The sequence below is a fragment of the Microcaecilia unicolor genome, chromosome 3 (assembly GCF_901765095.1).
Source record: "Microcaecilia unicolor chromosome 3, aMicUni1.1, whole genome shotgun sequence".
Lineage (NCBI taxonomy): Eukaryota > Metazoa > Chordata > Amphibia > Gymnophiona > Siphonopidae > Microcaecilia > Microcaecilia unicolor.
In genome coordinates, this window is record NC_044033.1 from 430,785,854 (window position 1) to 430,806,961 (window position 21,108).

Consider the following 21,108-nt stretch of genomic DNA (forward strand, 5'->3'; position numbering starts at 1 on the left):
CTTATAGAATATGCTTAGCCGGAAATGATTACTGTATGGATTATTTTAGTCGCCTTATATAGAATCTGGCCCTTAGCACCTAAATGCTATAGAGTGCAATTACAAAGGGGGAGTGCATATGGGTGGATCAGGGGAGTGTTGTGCAGTTGCACACCTAAGTAATAGAATACTATCACGCGAACAACTACCAAATTTAGGCATGACCATTTACAACAGCCTTTGACATGGCATAAGGACTCTTGCATAAACTTAGGTGCAGAAGCTGACTTACTCTCTATTCTATAACAGCAATACCATGCGCAATTGCTCTTATAGAATTGGTGCTTTAGCAACCATGTTTTTTTGTGCCTACTTTTTAGTGTGCTTTCTTGATTCTATCCTTTACTGCATACTTGCGCTAATGCGTACCACATGTTAAAACCAGCCAAAGTAGTAAAAAACCTGCACTACCTATTGAGACCAATTTTAGTTCTGGGTCTCACTTTCTAAGATTAATCCCTTGAATTAGGCCTACAACCAAACACAATACACTTCACATCAGATATTTAAAAAAATAGAATTTCTAAAGCCTAAAAGGAAAAGCTAAATCAGTGCATATCCCAATAACAGGCAAGGAAATATATTGAACTACACTCACAAAGTAAATCTGAACAGGTTCATAGATCTCACAGTAAAACCACCTGCTTCCTTTAATTTACAGAATAGGTGAAGGTAAAAATAGGGTTGGGGATTAAGTAGACCTCTTTTTTTTCTTTTGTTCTTTTATCCACAGATACAAAAACCTCCTATACTTGAAGTACGGCAAAGAAACTTTGTGCCTCTAAAGCTGGTGCTCTTATTACAGCTTCTGCCTCTGTTCAGACTGAATGCTTATTCCTAGGCAAGGATCTGATTTCCTGTGATAAATGTATGCACATTGAAACCCACGTGAAAGAAGTACATGAACTAAAAGTGGATGTGGCAAGATAGCCAGGAAAGGGAAGTACTACTGATAGGTGATTTTAATATGCTGGATATCAATTGGGGTGTCCCTGCTGCGGGGTCGTCTAGAAGCAAAGGGATCTTGGATTCCCTACAAGAATACATTTATGGAATGAATTTCTGGTGACACAGATGTTTCTAAGACTTAGAAACATCTGTGTCAACCAGAAATTCATTCCAGAAATGTATGTTGAAACATTGGTGATCTCCAGCAAAGGGAGAGGAGATCTAATGGAGAAAGAGGACAGCTGGACACATTACCAGATCCTGCAAAACCAACCCTCCAACTCCACCTTCTGTTGAAATGAAGAATCAGTTTGCAGCCCTAAATGGAGAAGAGCTGAAAACATCTCAAGAACAGCAGGAAACTACCCAAAGCCGTAGGATCGGTGGCCAATAAGAAAAGAAAGGTAGTGGTGGTTGGTGATTCTCTTCTGAGGGGTACTAAAGAGCCCATCTGCTGACCAGACATGTCATCTAGGGTGGTGTGGTGTCTGCCTGGTGCCAAGATTCGAGATGTAACAGAAATTTGCCAAGACTCATCAAGCCTACTGACCACTATCCTATACTGCTCATCCATGTTGGAACAAACGATACTGCTAAGTATCCTACTGAACATATCAAACGGGATTTTGTGGCTCTAGGTCAGAAGGTGAAGCACCTAGGTGCAGAGGCAGTGTTCGCTAGGTCCTTCCTCATGTCATCCACACCTTCCGGGGTGTCCACCCTGTTGCATAGTTTGGTATCACCTACAAAGAAACAAACCTTACCAGACAGCCCATCCGCAATATCACTTACAAAGATGTTAAAAAGAGCCACATAAGGTGATCACTAGATGCCAAATGGTCTCCCACTGTGACATCAGAAACGTTCTCTCCGTTTGTAAGCACCAAGTTCAGAATTGCTCCATCATGCATCGGCTCTATTACCCACTGCTGAAACAATTCTTCTTGTAGGGAATCCAAGATCCCTTTGCTTCTGGACGACCCACAGCAGGGACACCCCAATCAATATCCTGCATATTAAAATTACCAATCAGTAGTACTTCCCTTTCCTGCCTATCTTGTGGATGTCTTCAATTAAGTCTCTGTCCATTTCTTCTGACTGTGAAGGTGACCTGTACGGGAAACAAATTTCTAAATCTAGAGGCTGCAATGATAGAAGCCAATTTTGATTTAGTGGCGGTCATGGAGACATGTTTCACAGAGAACCATGACTGGGACATAGTTATTCAGGAAGGACAAAAAAGGTAGAGTGGCATCATATGTTAAGAATAATATTAAAGTGACAGAATTGCACGATATACAGGGTAAGGAAGAAGTGCTGTGGGTTAAAGGAAAGGAAATGTATATACATTGGTGTAATATACAGGTCACCCTCACAGTCCGAAGAAAGTGTGACAGAGATTTAATTGAAGACATTCACAAGATAGCTAAGAAAGGGGAGGTACTACTAATAGGTGATTTTAATATGCCGGACATCGATTGGAGCTTCCCTGCTGTGAGATTGTCTAAAAGCAGAGAAATCTTAAATTCTCTACAGGAAGAATTGTTCCAGTAGTGGGTGACAGAACCGATGCGGGATGGAGTGATTCTAGACCTGGTGCTTACATACGGGGAGAATGTTTCCAATGTTACTGTGGGAGATAATTTGTCATCTACTGACCAACGGCTTATTCGAGATTGAAGGTCCTAGATTTCAAAAGAACTAAATTTGGAGAGATGGGGGAATTTCTCAGGGAAGAGTTAGCTGGATGGGAACAGCTGAAAGAAGCAGAATATCAGTTGGCAAAACTGAAAGGAGCTATTCTAAAGGCAACAAACTTTTATGTTAGAAAATTACATAAAAGTAAGAGGAAAAGAAGGCCGCTCTGGTTCTCGAACGTAGTAGCTGAAAAAATAAGGGAACAAAGGTTAGCCTTTATACATTACAAGATGACTCAGAAAGAGGAAGACAGGCAAAAATACCTGGAAAAGCTGCACAAGAACAGAAGCAAGAAGGAGGTTGTGAATTACAGACCGGTTAGTCTGACCTCAATGGTGAGTAAGCTAATGGAAATGATTCTAAAGCAGAGGATTGTGAGGTTTCTCAAATCGAATGGACTGCAGGACCTGAGGCAGCATGGTTTCACTAGAGGCAGATATTGGCAGACAAATCTGATTGACTTCTTTGACTGGATGACCAAACAGTTGGACGTGGAAGAGTCGCTAGATGTGGTGTACTTAGATTTTAACAACACCTTTGACATGGTTCTGCACAGGCAACTGATAAGTAAACTGAATGCCCTCGGTATGGGACCTAAAGTGACTGACTGGGTTAAAAACTGGTTAAACGAAAGGAGACAGAGGGTAGTGGTAAATGGAGTTTGCTCTGAGGAAAAGGATGCTACAAGTGGTGTACCGCAGGGGTCGGTCCTTGGGCTGGCTGTTTTTAATATCTTTGTAAGTGATATTACATAAGGGCTATCTGGTAAGGTTTGTCTCTTTGCAGATGATACCAAACTCTGTAATAGGATGGACACCCCAGAGGATATGGATAGCATGAGGAAGAATCTGGCAAAGCTTGAAGAATGGTCCAAAAATTGGCAACTAAGATTTAATGCTAAGAAATGAAGGGTCATGAACTTGGGTCACAAAAACCCAAGAGAATGGTACAGTAAAGGAAGTGAAGAGCTTCTGTGTACGAAAGAAGAGCGGGACTTGGGGGTGATTGTGTCATGACCTTAAGGTGGCCAAACAGGTAGAAAAGGCAACAATGATAGCAGGAAGGATACTCTCATGCATAAGGAGAGGGATGAACAACAGGAAAAAAAGAGGCGATAGTAATTCTGGAGACTGCACTTACGGAAAGATATAAACAGGATGGAATCGTTCCAGAGGGTGGCTACAAAATTGGTCAGTGGTCTCGGTCATAAAACATATAGGGACAGGCTCATGAACCTCAACATGTATATATTTACTGTACACTGCCTTGAGTGAATTCCTACAAAAAGGCGGTAAATAAATCCTAATAAATAATAAATAAATGTATATGTTGGAAGAGAGGCAGGAGAGAGAGGATATGATATAGACGTTTAAATACCTCAGTGGCATTAATGTACAGGAGGTAAGCCTTTTTCAAATGAAGGAAACCTCTGCAATGAGAGGGCATAAGATGAAGTTAAGAGGAAACAGTTTTATGACAAATCTAAGGAAATAGTCTTTCATGGAAAGGGTGGTAGATGCGTAGAATGGCAAAGACTGTGTCTCAGTTTAAAAAGGCGTGGGACAGACACATGGGATCTCTTAGGAAAAGGAGATTACTGAGGATGGGAAGACTGGGTGGGCCATACAGCCCTTATCTGCCATCATGTTTTTATGTTTCTACCTGCTTTTGGGGTGGGGGTGGGTGACACGCATGATAGATGGAGCGGAGGCATAGCTGACTGTGACCGCACTATGTTAGGTGCCATGACTACCAATAACGTGGCTGTTCTTAATGCCACCTCTGCCCCAACTGTGAAAAAAAAAAAAAGAAGACGACGACACAGTAGCAGAGGTTCTCTTCCAATCCCCACAGGCACAAGCACTCCTCCATTCCCCCCATTCCAGCAGACAGTATCCCCTAAGCAGATCCTGAGTCTCCCCCCCACCCCCACCCCGGAATTCACATGAGTATCCTGGTACTCTAATTGGAAGGGACAAGAGCAATCCCTCTCTGCTCCCTCCCAGTCTGGCTCTGGGCGTCAAAATGGCACCAATAAGCCCTAGTGGTAGTCTCACATTATTAACACTAGGGGGTCATCCTTCCATATAAGGAGTGATTGCCCTTACGTGAAAGGAAAACCCCTAGCAGCAGAACAGCAAGACTACTGATAGGGTTATCAGCATTGTTTTGAAACAGAGAGCCAGAAGGTGTGGAAACGGAGTAGAATCACTTCTATCCTATCCCACTAGACTACCAGTCAACCTCTGAACAAGTTCTGGGAAGGGTCAGGGTCTTCTTTAGGGTTCAGTTAGTGTCTCCTTTGCTGACGCATATGATTAATCAAACTTTGCCTGAAATCTAATGCTGGTAATCATCATAATACGCAGAAGAAAAAAAAACAGCAGAAAATATACCATACCTCTTGGGAAAATACAATGCTGCAAATTCAGGATCCATGCCAGTGAGATCATCCAAATAGACACCATCAGCTCCAAGATGTCTGCTTCGTTTATCTACAAACCATAGAGATAAAAAGAAAAATTAAGCAAAAAGAAACGATAGATGTCTTCCCTCTAGCTAAAACCAAAATCTGTATGAGAATATTATGAAAGGCTATGTCACCTTTTTACATTTAATTATTTATAGGGCCAGATTCTATATATGGCGCCTAGATTCTGCGCAGAGATACGCGTGTAACATAATTGGTGTAACAAGGTAATCAGCATTTTTAACAGCACTAAACAAGCAATAATGAGCATTAATTGGCAATTATCACAATTTATGCGCAGAAATAGCAAACTGTATTCTATAAAGAACTGCACCTAAATTGCAAAGTGCGAAGTTCAAAATAAACATGCGTAGCTTAAAAGGAGCATGCTTATGGGCATTTCGTGGGTGCTCCAAAATTTCCGCACATAATTACAGAATATGAGTCAGTGTGCCTAAATCTATATGCACGGATTTACACCAGGTTTTTATTGGCGTAAATGGGTGCACATAGATTTAGGCGCTATAGTATCAACAGCGTATTCTATACACCATGCCTAAATCTTACAGAATATGCTTAGTTCCACGTGGATTTTTTAGGCGCCATATATAGAATCCAGGGGATAATCCTCTAGTCCAAAATAAGCTTGCTCTTGGTGGATTACAATAAAAATATAGCATAATAAAATAACACAAATCATAAAATGGGCCCTTTTACTGAAGCTTAGCATCTTATTTAATAAATGCTGAGTGTCCTATTTAATATCTATGGGCCACATGGCACTTAGTAATGCTAACATCTGTTAGAACATACTAAGCTTTACTAAAAGTGCCCCAAAATAAACAGGAGCTAACCAATGCTAGGAATTATTAGGAAAGGTGCAAAATAAGACCAAGATTATTAAAGGGGCCCTTTTACAAAGCTGAGGAAGGGCTAACGTGTGGGTAGTGTTCACCAAGTCAGCACTACTGCTGGGTAGCGTGTGTGCCCAGCAGTAATTACGAGTTTGGTGTGCACCGAATCCCATGGTAGAAAATGTTTTTCTATTTTCTACCATGGGAGGCGTTCCCGGCGGTAATTGGAAGCATGGCTACACTGGCACGTGCTGCATGGTTACCATGCGGGTAGCATGTGAGCCCTTACCGCTGTCAATGGCTGGCGGTTAAGGCTCATGCTGTAAATAAGTGTGCTCTAGTTTTAATTTTTGTGCACGCCCATTTCCCGACCCATTAAAAAATGGCCTTTCTCCCAGCTGTGGTAGAAAATGGTCCAGCAAAGGTACAAAAGACGCACCCACACTACCGCAGGCCACTTTTTACCGCGGCTTTGTAAAAGGACCCCATAATGCCTCTGTATCACTCCATGGTGCAACCTCACCTTGAGTTCAATTCTGGTCACTGTATCTCAAAAAAGATATAGAGGAATTAGAAAAAGTTTAAAGAAGAGCAACCAAAATGATAAAAGGGATGGAACTCGTCCCATATGAGTAAAGGCTAAAGAGGTCAGGGCACTTCAGCTTGGAAAAGAGATGGCTGAGCAGGGATATGATTGAGGTTTATAAAATCCTGAGTGAGTAGAATTGAATCGATTTTTCACTCTTTCAAGGGCGGGACCACACGAACAGCAGAAACAGAAGTGAAAGAAGAGGCTGTGTGAAGCGGATGACGTCACTGATCTACCGACGGAAGCAGACCACGGAGCCACGGTCCCAGGTAGCTTTCAAACGTTGGAGGTGAGAATTATTATATAGGATTTCCCTCGTTCCCCTGGCGGAATGGGTTTGATCATTTTAGTCTGTAAGAGGGTAGAGTTCCCCGTGGAGGAGTAACCTAATGGTTAGAACCAGGAGAGTCCAGTTGAAATCCCAGGTGTTCCCTCCTTGTGATATTAGGCAAGTCACTTAAATCTTCCATTGCCTCAGATACAAATATTGTGGGGCTACCAAGCAAATGAAGAAATACCTACTGTAGCAGAATGTAATTCACTTTGGAGCTTCAGTCTGTCCCAGTATGGTAACGCTTATGTTCACATATAGTAGGCCTTTGTTAAATTCAATTTTAAAACCATGCAGAGAGTCTGTCACTTAAACAGCATCTAACTTCTGTAAGGCTCTGATCTGATTCTCATCAAAATCCAACTACAATTGCACATTGTCCGCAAATATATGGCACTTAAGGCTATGCTGTTCCACAATGCCCACTTTTGAACTCAAATATAAATTAAAAGTAGCGGTGATATCACTGAATTCTGAGGTAATCCACATGTAAGTGTGGTAGTATTAGATACCTTTAGCAAACAAAAAAAAAAAAATCACAAAAGGGCCTCAAGAACTGGTACAATCTTTAATAAAAGAAAACCCGACACGGGCCATGTTTCAGCGCTCAAACGCGCCTGCCTCAGGGGTCTAACAAAAAACAATAATAAAAATACATAATCAACATCACATATAAATAATAGAAAAATCATTTTACATATGGACAACAAATATATTCAAAACAAAACTGTTCAAATAAATTCTAATTACAGACATATTTTTTTGCTGTGAAATATTATGTGTTAACCAAAAAAGAATAGATAAAAAATATTAATATAATAAATTTATTAAAATCAAAACAGGTTCATGCAAACCATGATTGAATGTATGTTTGTATTTAAAAAAGTGAAAATAAAATTTAAAATTTGTGTATAAGCCATGTATCCAAGGTGATATTGGATTATATTTAGATTTACACACACTGGGCTATATTCTATAACTATGTGCATAAATTTTGGAATGCCCACGGAAAACACGCTTCCCTGCCCACAGCCACGCCCCTTTTGAACTGTGCATTTCATACGTTTAGCGAGTTGTGTGCTTAAATTCTAATTATTGCCAATTAGTGCTCATTAATACTTAAGTGCTGTAATCAATGCTGATTAGCTTGTTAAGTCAATTAAGTTACACCCATTGTTATAGAATACACCTGGATTTCATCACAGATCTCTAGGTGCGCTATATTCCGGCAGTAAATGCAGTAAAATAAGGTTCCAAGCCACAATGCAGATGATCTCAATATCATATTGAAAATATCATAGGTCGCAAATTCCATGTATTCTGTGCACTCCTTTACCTTTGGTTACTAACTTATGAGGTCGGTGGTCTTCTTCCAAGGGAGAGTGTTAGCAGACTACTATACTATGCATAATGCTCTGCAAGTACATGCCCATGACAACCTAGTAGGATGCTTTGAAAAATGTTAGCATAGCAATCTGATATAATTTCTTCCCAAGAGACTTCAAGGTCTTTGCCTCTCTCCCTAGAGGCACCAAGAAGCGAGTCTTCCTAATCTTGGCTTGTTAGAAAGCAGATCCAACCTCCTCAGAAATAAGAAGCTGTAACTTCTTCAATCCCAGAGTCTTTTGAACGCTAAACATACAGTCAACCTTCTTGTTAACGGGAGTTTCAGATAAAGGAGTCTTACACATTCTAATCTGCATCACCTTCAGGATTCTGTGAACGAGCTCTGTCACAATTTCCTTAGAGGGTTGTCAAACTGGAGGATGTCCAATGTTTCTGCCCTGAGTTCATCCTCTGTCTCCAAAGGATGACATTGTCTGAAACTCAATGAATGAGAGAGCCTATGAGGGAGACTGCATCTCTCATGAGGTGGGAAGGAATCTGAAAGGAGACCAGTGGATTCCTCCTCCAAGACAACACCCCTTGTCTCCTTTTCGGATATCCAAGAGCACTCAAAATCTGATTCATAGAAGTACTGTCTAGCACCTGACCTCCTGGTCAGGCCTGGGATGGAGGTGTTGAGGCTTAGTGTCAAGACATCTCCTACAGGCAGTGAATGAGCTTTAAGCATCAATTAAACTGTCTCAATTCTTAAATGACCACCAGTGTTTTCTTATTTTTATCATGGTGGTTATTTAAGAACTGCAGGTATAATAGTTGCGGTAGTACCTCTGTGTTTTTAGTGCACAATATCCTGCTGTTGAAGGCAGGTACGGATTATTCATTCTTTTGACGTTTCTAAATAGTTTTCTTTAAGTAATGATAAACTATTTTCTTTCCCAAACGGCGTTTAGAAATTTATGTTAAAGAGTTTAATGGAACGTAAGCCAGCTGCAATATATTTTTTATATAAAAAATTATTTATGTAAGTCACTTTATAAAAAGCTGATGTATATTTATGAAATGAGATGCTCACAGACACAAAATATTATATACAGATTAATTAAATGTATTTTATCATGCTGTCAAAATAATTCATATCATTATTATTTTTTTAATTGATCAAGTAGTATCCAATTTGTGAGTGGAAAACAGAATACACATGCGATGCTATGTAACCTGTGTATGAACTTTCTGTAGTAATTTGTGGGGTAAATATTCATGATACACAACTGTACCTAACATTTTCCTATCCACTTTATATGAGTGTACAAGGTCTTGGGGTAGTTTCTGTAAATGATACCCGAATGTAGGCACCCAGAAACTAAGCGCTCAGCACTAGTTCTATATCGCCAATTACACGCATAACTGAAATTATACAATAGCGACTAAGTGTGCATTTCCCACATCAACACTCCCTCTACAAATGCACACCCTTAAATTAGTGCGTGCAGTTTAGAAAATAGTGACTAAGGGCAGTTGTGTGCACAATTACAAACTGGTGCCAATTCCAATTATAACCAACTGGCTGTTAAGTTGAATTAACATCCAATTATTATCAATTTGCATCCACAACTGCCCTTATTCTATACCACCGCATGCAAATTTGGACACTAAGGAGCTCACTTTCAAAGCAAATAGACGTCTAAACACACCAACAACACATCTCATATACTGAAAACTTCTAAATCGTAATTTTTGAAAAGGTAGAATTTGGACGTTTTCCACTGACTTCATCCAAATGGTAAGAGGCCGAGTTTTGGGTGGGCCCAAAATTAGGATGTTGCTCAGTGATAATGGAACTGGAAGACACACCCAAGTCAAAAAAGTAATACATTTTTATGTACACCCATTTCAATCACGTCCAATTAAAAAAAAAAGATGCTTTGAATGATCTGCTGACTCCTTAATCCCCCAGTGGATTCTGTCACTCTCCTACCCTCTAAGAACTGCAACTATTTCTCTATTTCTGTGGATAGCACTCTCATTCTCCGTCTCATCAGCTCATAACCTTGGGGTCATCTTCGACTCCTCTCTCTCCTTCTCTGCTCACATTCAGCAGATTGCCAAAACCTGTCATTTCTTTCTCTATAACATCAGCAAAATCCATCTCCCTCATCTCTGAGCACTCTACCAGAACCCTTATCCACACACTTATTACCTCTCGCCTAGATTACTGCAACCTGCTTCTCACCGGCCTCCCACTTAGCCATCTCTCTCCTCTTCAATCAGTCCAAAACTCTGCTGCACGACTCATTTTCCCCCAAAGTCGCTATGCTCACATTAGCCCTCTCCTCAAGTCACTTCACTGGCTCCCTATCCATTTTCACATTCAATTCAAACTTCTCTTACTGACCTATAAGTGCATTCACTCTGCCGCTCCCCAGTACCTCTCCACTCTTGTCTCTCCCTACTCCCCCCCTCGGATACTCCGCTCTGTAGATAAATCTCTCGTCTGTCCCCTCCTCCTCTTCTGCTAATTCCAGACTCCATTCCTTTTATCTCGCTGCACTTCACGCCTGGAATAGACTTCCCAAGCCTGTACATCTAGCCCCGTCCTTGGCCGTTTTCAAATCCAGGCTAAAAGCCCACCTCTTTGACACTGCTTTTGACTCCTAACCTTTACTCACTTGCCCTGTACCCCACCTCTTTAATTCCCTTACCTCTTAGTTGTTCTGTTTACCTGTCTTATTTAGATTGTGAGCTCTTTGAGCAGGGACTGTCTTTTCATGTATGGTGTACAGCGCTGCGTATGCCTTGTGGCGCTATAGAAGTGATAAGTAGTAGTAACTGAAAGTGGATATCAGGCACTACAACAGCATCAGGTATTATGGCACATACCCAATAGAGTAGCCAGTAGCTCCCAGGAGTGGTCAGTGCAGTGACCACCCTACCTAGTACATTTGAGTTGGGAATTGCGAGTCCTCCAAAGCCACCAAATTACCTACTGTACCTAAATAGAGGAAACACTTGCAGGGTGGAAGGTGACTGTAATTGGGTATAGTTAGGTACAGTAGGTTTTATTTTGTTCCTGGAGGACTCACAATACAAAATAAAGGAGTTAATGGTGGGACTTGTACTGGGTGTCACTGTTTAAAGTCCACTGCACTGACCACTAGGCTGCCCCTCCGATCTGCAGAGATGACTTTCTGGTCATTTCTCTTAAAATGATGCCAGACAAATGTTCTTGTGCCTGTTTTTTTTGACATTTATAAGTTGGATGTGTCAATGTGGAAAACAGTTTCAACACAGAAACCCGGCCTTTTTCCTGTTCAAAAATGACTCTAACATGGACAGTTTATTTGGACGTAATGTGAAAATGTCCCAATTCAGACTTGGACTTATCAAAAATTCCCCTCCATGGGTTAATTTGTTATAGAATTCAAGGGCTTTGTCTCACTTGTTTGTAAGTAACAAATTAGTTTTAATTTGACTAACAAATTATTTATATGTTTTTTAAGTTTTTGTTTTAATAGATTTTATTTATAATAATTTTGTTTTAGACCATAGATGTAGGCATTTATGCCAAAACCCGGCTATGTTGGGTTATTTCCACAATAAAGATTCCTTTGATAACATCTTCTGATTGTTCTTGTGCCTTTCTGACAACTTCTACTTATCTGGTACTGTGTGGATAGTACGGAAGTTTATTCCTGTATTTTTCCCAGTACAATTCAGTTATAGTTAAGCTGGAAGCATAAAAGGAGCAGGGGAAAATGGGGAAAAAATGCCTTATAGAATGATCTAATAATTAAATAAAGACACAACACTGAAGACATCAGATATTTTACCTCTTTTTTTGGCTGGTGAATCTGTTTTGTTCTCTGGTTGGCTTACACAAACTATAATTTGGTTTGATTCTTCATCTGCTGGGGCAGGAGATCCTGCTGCTTCCAGGATCTCAGTGTTCATCTCATTTACAGATACTGGTACATGTTCAGGTTCAGTTTCCTCTGATATCACAGATTTTGGTTCATCTTGAGTAGCTGAAGTGGACAAGAATTCACTATGCTCTGAAGATACATTGCCTTGAATAACTCTGAAATAAGTGTTTTCTGAAAGATCGATACTCATCATATTGGATTCTTTTATCTTAGAAGACTATGAAAGAAATTTACAAAACAAAAAGTCAATATGGCTAATATAAAACTTATTTAATCAGTGCATTGTTGACAGTAAAATTAGTGAATGTTATATTTTTAAAAAAAACAGCTTCAGTTGGCACTAACAAAATTTTACCTGTTCAAAATGGAAATGAATAAGTAGAAGGAGAAGCAAAGCCATAGAGATAGGGAGAGCTGCTACTAAGACAAGAGCAAGTAGAAAGATTTTGGGAGAATGGGATATGAAAGGACAGATGAGTGAGGTGGAAAAAGAGAACAGATGAGTGAGGGGGAAAAAGGGAAATATTATGGAGGATTAGATTGGGAGAAGAGAAAAGGTAAAGTGAGTAATGTGTGAAAAAGGATGACAAACAGAGAAAACAAGTTGAGTGGAGGAACAGTCTAGTGTAGGGGTGTCCAACCTCGGTCCTCACCAGGTTGGGTTTTCAGGATTTCCCCAATGAATATGCATGAAATCTATTTGCATATAATGGAGAAAGCACACGCAAATAGATCTCATGCATATTCATTGGGGAAATCCTGAAAACCCGACTGGATTGATTAATGTTGGACAACCCTGGTTAGTGGTTAGAACACTGGGTCAAGAACCAGTGAACAGAACAGAAATAAATGTGTGTGGGGGAGGAATCAATACAATTCCAAAACAAGGGTAAAAAGCAATTTTAATTAGTCGGACTTGACATAGATCTGCATTTTGGTGTGGGGGCACCTGCCTCCGCAGTCAACAAATCAGTGTCCCTGGTAATGCAAATATCAACAGACTAACATATTGTGTGCTGCAACTAAATTGAAAGTTTCAAAAATCATGGTCATGAGGAAACAGCAACGCTGAAAGACAGACATCTACATTACATTTTTATATATTTTTTGTTTAACATATTAGTAGTAGATGACAGCAGAAAAAGACCTGCATGGTCCATCCAGTCTGCCCAACAAGATAAACTCATATGTGTATACCTTACCTTGATTTGTACCTGCCTTTTTCAGGGCACAGACCATACAAGTCTGCCCAGCAGTATTTCCCGCCTCCCAACCACCAGTCCCGCCTCCCATCACCGGCTCTGGCACAGACCGTATAAGTCTGCCCTCCACTATCCTCGCCTCCCAACCACCAACCTCTCTTCCCCCACCTGCTCCACCACCCAATCTCGGCTAAGCTTCTGAGGATCCATTCCTACTGCATAGGATTCCTTTATGCATATCCCACGCATGTTTGAATTCCGTTACTGTTTTCATCTCCACCACCTCCCGCGGGAGGGCATTCCAAGCATCCACCTCCCTCTCCGTGAAAAAATACTTCCTGACATCTTTTTTGAGTCTGCCCCCCTTCAATCTCATTTCATGTCCTCTCGTTCTACCACCTTCCCATCTCCTGAAAAGATTTTTTTGCGGATTAATACCTTTCAAGTATTTGAACGTCTGTATCATATCACCCCTGTTCCTCCTTTCTTCCAGGGTATACATGTTCAGGTCTGCAAGTCTCTGCTCATACGTCTTGGAACGCAAATCCCATACCATTCTCGTAGCTTTTCTTTGCACCGCTTCCATTTTTTTAACATCCTTCGCAAGGTACTACTACTACTATTTAGCATTTCTATAGCGCTACAAAGCATACATACGTAGCGCTGCACAAACAAAGGTACGGCCTCCAAAACTGAACACAATACTCCAGGTGGGGCCTCACCAGCGACTTGTACAGAGGCATCAACACTTCCTTTCTTCTGCTGATCACACCTCTCTCTATACAGCCTAGCAACCTTCTCGCTACGGCCACCGCCTGGTCACACTGTTTCGTCGCCTTCAGGTCCTCGGATACTATCACCCAAAGATCCCTCTCCCCCTCAGTACCTATCAGACTCTCACAGCCTAAAACATAAGTCTCTCGTGGGTTTCTACTCCCTAAATGCATCACTTTGCATTTCTTCGCATTGAATTTTAATTGCCAAACCTTAGACCATTCTTCTAGCTTCCTCAGATCCCTTTTCATGCTTTCCACTCCCTCCCGGGTGTCCACTCTGTTGCAAATCTTAGTATCATCCACAAATAGGCAAACTTTACCTTCTAACCCTTCAGCAATGTCACTCACAAATATATTGAACAGAATCGGCCCTAGCACCGATCCCTGAGGCACTCCACTACTCACCTTTCCCTCCTCCGAGCGAACTCCATTTACCACCACCCTCTGTCGTCTGTCCATCAACCAGTTCCTAATCCAGTTTACCACTTCGGGACCTATCTTCAGCCCATCTAGTTTATTTAAGAGCCTCCTGTGGGGAACCGTGTCAAAAGCTTTGCTAAAATCTAAGTAGATTATGTCTATAGCACGTCGATGATTCAATTCTCCAGTTACCCAATCAAAGAATTCAATGAGATTCGTTTGGCATGATTTCCCTCTGGTAAAACCATGTTGTCTCGGATCTTGCAATTTATTGGCTTCCAGGAAATTCACTATCCTTTCCTTCAGCATCGCTTCCATTACTTTTCCAATAACCGAAGTGAGGCTTACCAGCCTGTAGTTTCCAGCTTCTTCCCTATCACCACTTTTGTGAAGAGGGACCACCTCCGCCGTTCTCCAGTCCCTCAGAACCTCTCCCTTCTCCAAGGATTTATTAAACAAATCTTTAAGAGGACCCGCCAGAACCTCTCTCAGCTCCCTCAATATTCTGGGGTGGATCCTGTCCGGTCCCATGGCTTTGTCCACCTTTAGATTTCCAAGTTGTTGATACACACTCTCTTCCGTGAACGGTGCTATATCCACTCCATTCTCAGGTGTACTTTTGCCAGTCCCTCGCGGTCCTTCTCCAGGATTTTCTTCAGTGAAAACAGAACAAAAGTATCTATTTAGCAAATTGGCTTTTTCTTCATCATTATCTACATAGCGGTTCGCTGTATCTTTTAGTCTCACAATTCCCTTTTTAGTCATTCTTCTTTCACTAATATACTTGAAGAAAATTTTGTCGCCCCTCCTTACATTTCTAGCCATTTGTTCTTCCGCTTGCGCCTTCGCCAGACGTACCTCTCTCTTGGCTTCTTTCAGTTTCATCCGGTATTCCTCCCCGTGTTCCTCTTCTTGAGATTTTCTATATTTCTAGAACGCCAACTCTTTAGCCTTTATTTTCTCTGCCTTTGTTTTGAATGTGCACAACTGCTGTTTGTCTTTTGAAGAAACAAGAATTTGGACTGCAAGGCTTTTTCTGTTATTATATATATACAGTAATATTTTTGTTTATTATATTGCCATTGCCTTTTATGTTTTCAAATTTGATATATTTTTATACTTTTGTATGTTTTTAATTTATGTATATGTCTTTTGATAGACCCCTGATGCAAGCATCTGCCGAAACAAGGCCTGTGTCGGGTACTATATGAATAACCGTTCTTTCATGCACCCAATTCAGAAGGCTCCTTGTGTTTGATGTCTTCTTTCCTTCTTGTTTTGGATCTTTGAAATATTCATGACTTTAAACAGATTAAATGATCTATTTAATCCCCAAAGAAGATGTAAATATGTGCATATTGTCTACCTGGGTACTCACATATTTTATGAAACACACAGGTACTGTACATCACAGCTCTGTTCCTACTGCACCCTAACGACATCCTCTGGCTTCTCCAGTTTCCAGCTTGTAGCTCTAATCCACTATGTTTCTCCTCTCCACTGCTAAGATCACACAAGCTCTGCCCCAGTTTCTTCCTACTGGTTTAAGGTGACCATTTAACTACACAGAAAATGCATTTCTGTTTTATGGTCAGCTACAGAGTTTAAATAAATGTTGTACACGGTTCTTAGCTGCTTTACTGGGGATTCAAAAAGCACCTTTTTTTTTTCAATAAGCCAGAGAGTGAAGAGACTGGTTGTATGAATGGTTGGATGCCTCTAATTTATGTCTGTTCTTTATTTCTATCATTTTTTTGTTGGATTGTACTTTAGATTTAAAACGGCCTTGATTGACTTCTCTACTTCAAATTGCAGTGTAGTAAAGTGCTATAATCTAGCAATCAAGCAATCAATTTCTTTCTAATCATCTTTTATGGGTACTTGAATGCGATGCTGACTGAGATCCTTGCAGAAAATCCAAATCTTAAGCTTTTCCGTATGCTGCTAGCAAAATTATGAAAAGAATATATGTATTTATAGCTGTTTGCTAAATGTAACACAGTTAAGCCACACAGATACAATAATGCAGGAAATGTGTTCATTACCTTTGCAGCCTGAGGGAGTTCCCCCCATGCCCAGTGCATCTGCGGATTATTTTTCTGCAGTCCTCTTTCTGAAGTTTTACTGATTAACTCTGAATCACTCTTTGGAGTTGGCGGGCGAGATCCTGGGGGACTAAACAGTACAAGTAGGGAATGAAGGCAATGACTGATAAGCAAGAAGTGCAGTAATATAAGGTTTTAATGAGACATGCAACACAGGAAATCTGTTAGCCAACTTAACAGTAGCAGAAATGGACATAGAAAAAAATCTGTGCTGTAAAAATAAATTACTTTCTTCTATTTATTAATGAATTCTTGATAAGGCCTTCCAGTGCTAAATTCATTAACCATTTTGTGGGAAACATAACCATGAAATGTTCAAATAGCATCTACTGGCTTGGTAAACAAAACACTGAATTTCTTACAGAGAGGTGGCAGTGTTGGGTCCCCTGGGAAACAGTGATCATAACATGATCAAGTTTGAGATACGAGAACAGAACAAGGAGACTTTAAACCTGCTTTTGAGATTTTTTTTTCAAGGAAATCCAGAGCCATCATGGAGATCTTGCACTCCTAGCCAAAGATGTAAGCAAAGGAGAAGAAACAACTACCAACGCACTCACTAAAAAGGTCAGACTATTGTTATCATGAACATCAACTCACACCCTGAGGAACTGAATTGTCTCCTGGTCATTTCATTATCCAATGCTTTTTGCCTGACTAGGCCATGCCATGGAGACTGGAAGAACCAATGGGGGGATGATTTGATGAATGAAACTGTTTTTATTCTTTAAACTCAGATCTGAACTAAAAAGAGAAGAATGTGTAGAATAAGCCTAACAAGCTCTCTTCCAGACATACTTTGAAAGCTCAATACGTTTTTGTTCTTTGTTGTTTTAAACTAGCTGAAATAAACTTTAATTGTTTACACAGTTAAGATCTTAGGACTGTGAATTACACAGGGATCTCAGCTTAAAGAAACTTTTTACGATAAAGAAGGTAAATGACAAATTCTTTTATCTCTGTCTTTTACTATGAAGTAATGGAGCGAATTTTTGGAGACTGATGTTTGTTAACCACGTACACCTCTACAGTTTATGCTGAGAGGGAAATTCAAGAGCAGGGATTGTTTTCCACAACACTGTCTTGCAGATGTGCCTTTTGCTGCAGAAATCCTAGTTTATTGTTGCACTGTCTTGCATTCCCATCCTTGTATGGAACTGTTTGTTTTGTTCCAGACACTAAGGGCCCTGTTTACTAAGGTGTGTTAGTGTTTTTAGCGTGCCTACACTTAGCACGCGCACTAGCCATGTAGGCACCTATAGGGATATTGTAGGCACATACATGGTTAACTCACGTACATGATTAACATGCATTAAAAACATTAACACGCCTATAACACTGCTTAGTAAACAGGACCCTAAATGTAGAAGAGGCCCATGGTTTGCTGGCTGTGGCTGTCCAGATTCAAACTTTGGCCAGATTTTGAGTGCTGCTCTTATTACTAATGTTGATTTAAATAAACTTTAAATAAATTTAAAAGACAGAAATGAAAAAGGTCTTTAAAAATAAATAACTAACTCCACCAGAGGGGGGTTCATTAGTAGTGGTATATTTGGTGTGTATCATACAACATAATGTAATTAAGTCAATAAGATCTATTGTACAGGGTTTTGCCTACTTAGCTTTCAGCGACACAGGAGTGAATTTCAACTCTGTGAGTAGTCTGGATTAATGCACATGTGTATGATAATGCAGATTTGTAAATGATGTAAGTAGTGTTTAGTTCAAAAGAATCCTTGGTTTTATTGTGCTACTGAAAAAGAAAGAGAGAAAACTTATTGACAGACTTCAATATTAGAGATCTATTGAGTGAAGTTTTTCTGATTTTACCCTGTTGACAATTGTACTAATATATGAGTTTGAATTATTTGAAAAGTAAGGGAGCATGGCAACTTTTATAGTTAAAAAAAAACAACAAATGCTGAGAATAGCACCATTGCAAAGGTTGAATATAAATGCAAGTTATTAGCAAGTGTACCTTTTATTAATCTATTGTTACATGTGAAGTTATTTCTTTATGCTAGTTAAGCAGCTAAGGCTACTGTCTTAATATAAAATATACTCTGAATAAAATATACTCTGAATTACCCATTCTTTAGTATTGCCGTCTCCATTGCTGCCTCTCCAGAAAATCTCCCAAGCCCCAGGCAGAGGCAGGATGGGTGTACTTTACATCCTGACAGTGCTTGGAACTTCATCCTGGCCAGATGATGTTTCTAGATGCCCTGATTTCTTTAGCGTTAGATCCATATGTCAGTGTGAGACATTGGCGGTAAAGGGGGAATGATTCATTCATAACTTCTCATGATTGGTGTTAATTCCAAATTTCTTCAGGAACTGCAGAGGAATTATGTGCTACTTGTCTAGTCTTAAGCAATACTATTGCTAAGTCTGTGAAGATCAGCCAATGACAGAAGCCTCATATTATTAGGATTCTTCTGACTTTGCGAATGGATTTTTATCTAGCTGTCCACTTGCCAGAGATCTGAGTATTGTTTCATATGTTATATGATTATGTTATTTGATTATTTTCAGGATGAGTAATGAAATGCCAATGCAACACCTTGGGCTCTGTTTACTAAGCCAAGCAAGAAGCACGTTTCCATTTTAATGCAAGTTAAGCATTAGTGCTCGCTTACCATGTAGATGCCCATAATATTCCAATAGACGCCTACACGGTTAGCACGTTCTAATTTTTAGCATGTGCTAAAAACGCTAGCGCACCTTAGTAAACAGGACCCTTTATCTCTTCCTGTGGTGTCATAATGGGCTAGACACTATACATGGCACCTGAAAATTCCACACGGAAAGAAAAATACGCCTAGGTGTATTCTCAGAAGTACGCCTAAATTTTACAGAATAGGCTTAAATTTCTGCATGGTATATAGAACAACGTCAAGCACCTCTCAACATAACCAAATGTAGTCGCGGCCATTTATGCCATGTTTTACTTGGCATAAATCCCGATGCCTAAATTAGGTGCAGAGCAGATGTATTCTATAACAATGCACATAGATTTTAGAAACGCCCACCCCCACCCCTTTTCAACTATGCGACTTAGCATTTAGACACACCACGTTATAGATACGCTTAGCGAGTTGTGCGTGAAAATCTTCATCAATGACAATTAGTGCTGATAATATCCAATTAACAATGCTTATTAGCTAATTAACTAAGAGGGGCATAATAGAACGTCGCCGGCGAACAGCGGCAGCGCTACAGCTTTATTCTTGTTACAAGCATAGTAAGAGCAATTCTATAAAGGGGCATCTATTGGGAGCCTACATAGTAACATAGTAAATGATGGCAGATAAAAACCTGAACGGTCTATCAAGTCTGCCTAACAAGATAAACTCATTTTACATGATATGTGATATTTTATATGTATACCCGAGTTTGATTTGTCCTTGCCATTCTCAGGGCACAGACCATAAAAGTCTGCCCAGCACTGTTCTTGTACTAAAAGTTCTGAAGCTAACACTGAAGCTCCTTAAAATTTACACTCCAGCCCATCCATATCTATTCAGTTATGATCAGGGCATAAACCGTAGAAGTCTGTCAGGCACTGGTTTTGCTTCCCAAATACCGGCATTGCCATCCAATCTCCGATAAGATTCCATAGAACCATTCCTTCTAATCAGGATTCCTTTGTGTTTACCCCATGCATGTTTGAATTCCACTACTGTTTTATCTACACCACCTCCTGCGGGAGGGCATTCCACGTATCTACCATCCTTTCCGTGAAAACATACTTCCTCATATTACTCCTGAGTCTGCCCCCTTCAACCTCAATTCATGTCCTCTAGCTCTACCGCCTTCCCATCTCCGGAAAAGGTTTGTTTGCGGATTAATACCTTTTAAATATTTGAACATCTGTATCATGTCACCCCTGTTTCTCCTTTCCTCCAAGGTATACATGTTCAGGTCAGCAAGTCTCTCTTCATACAGTTTGCAATGCAAATCCTACACCATTTTTGTAGTTTTTCTTTGCATTGCTTCCAGTCACTTTACATCTTTAGCAAGATATGGCCTCCAAAACTGAACACAATACTGCAAGTGGGGCCTCACTCAGGAGAGAGACCTTCGGGTGCTGGTGTCAGAGGATATGAAGGTGAAGATACAATGTGACAAGGCGACGGCCGTGGCCAGAAGGATTCTAGGCTACATAGAAAGGGGTATAGCCAACAGAAGAAAGGAGGTGTTGATGCCCCTCTACAAGTTGTTGGTAACTTGTAGAGGGGCATCAACACCTCCTTTCTTCTGTTGGCTATACCCCTTTCTATGCAGCCTAGAATCCTTCTGGCCACGGCCGTCGCTTTGTCACATTGTTTCTTCACCTTCATGTCCTCTGACACCAACACCCCAAGGTCTCTCTCCTGAGTTGAGCTTACTAATCTCTCCCCTCCTAC

General features: G+C 40.4%; 1 protein-coding gene across 1 annotated transcript in view; it reads right to left on the bottom strand.

Annotated features, from left to right (window-relative positions):
* Positions 1 to 21,108, bottom strand: part of LPIN1 (lipin 1) — a 176,344-nt gene that overhangs the window by 78,644 nt on the left and 76,592 nt on the right. The window contains exons 7-9 of the mRNA XM_030198855.1: positions 16,640 to 16,769; positions 12,104 to 12,413; positions 5,087 to 5,180 (exon numbers count right to left, since the gene is read on the bottom strand). Of these exons, the coding sequence (XP_030054715.1) occupies positions 5,087 to 5,180; positions 12,104 to 12,413; positions 16,640 to 16,769 (534 nt within the window). The remainder of the gene's footprint in view (positions 1 to 5,086; positions 5,181 to 12,103; positions 12,414 to 16,639; positions 16,770 to 21,108) is intronic.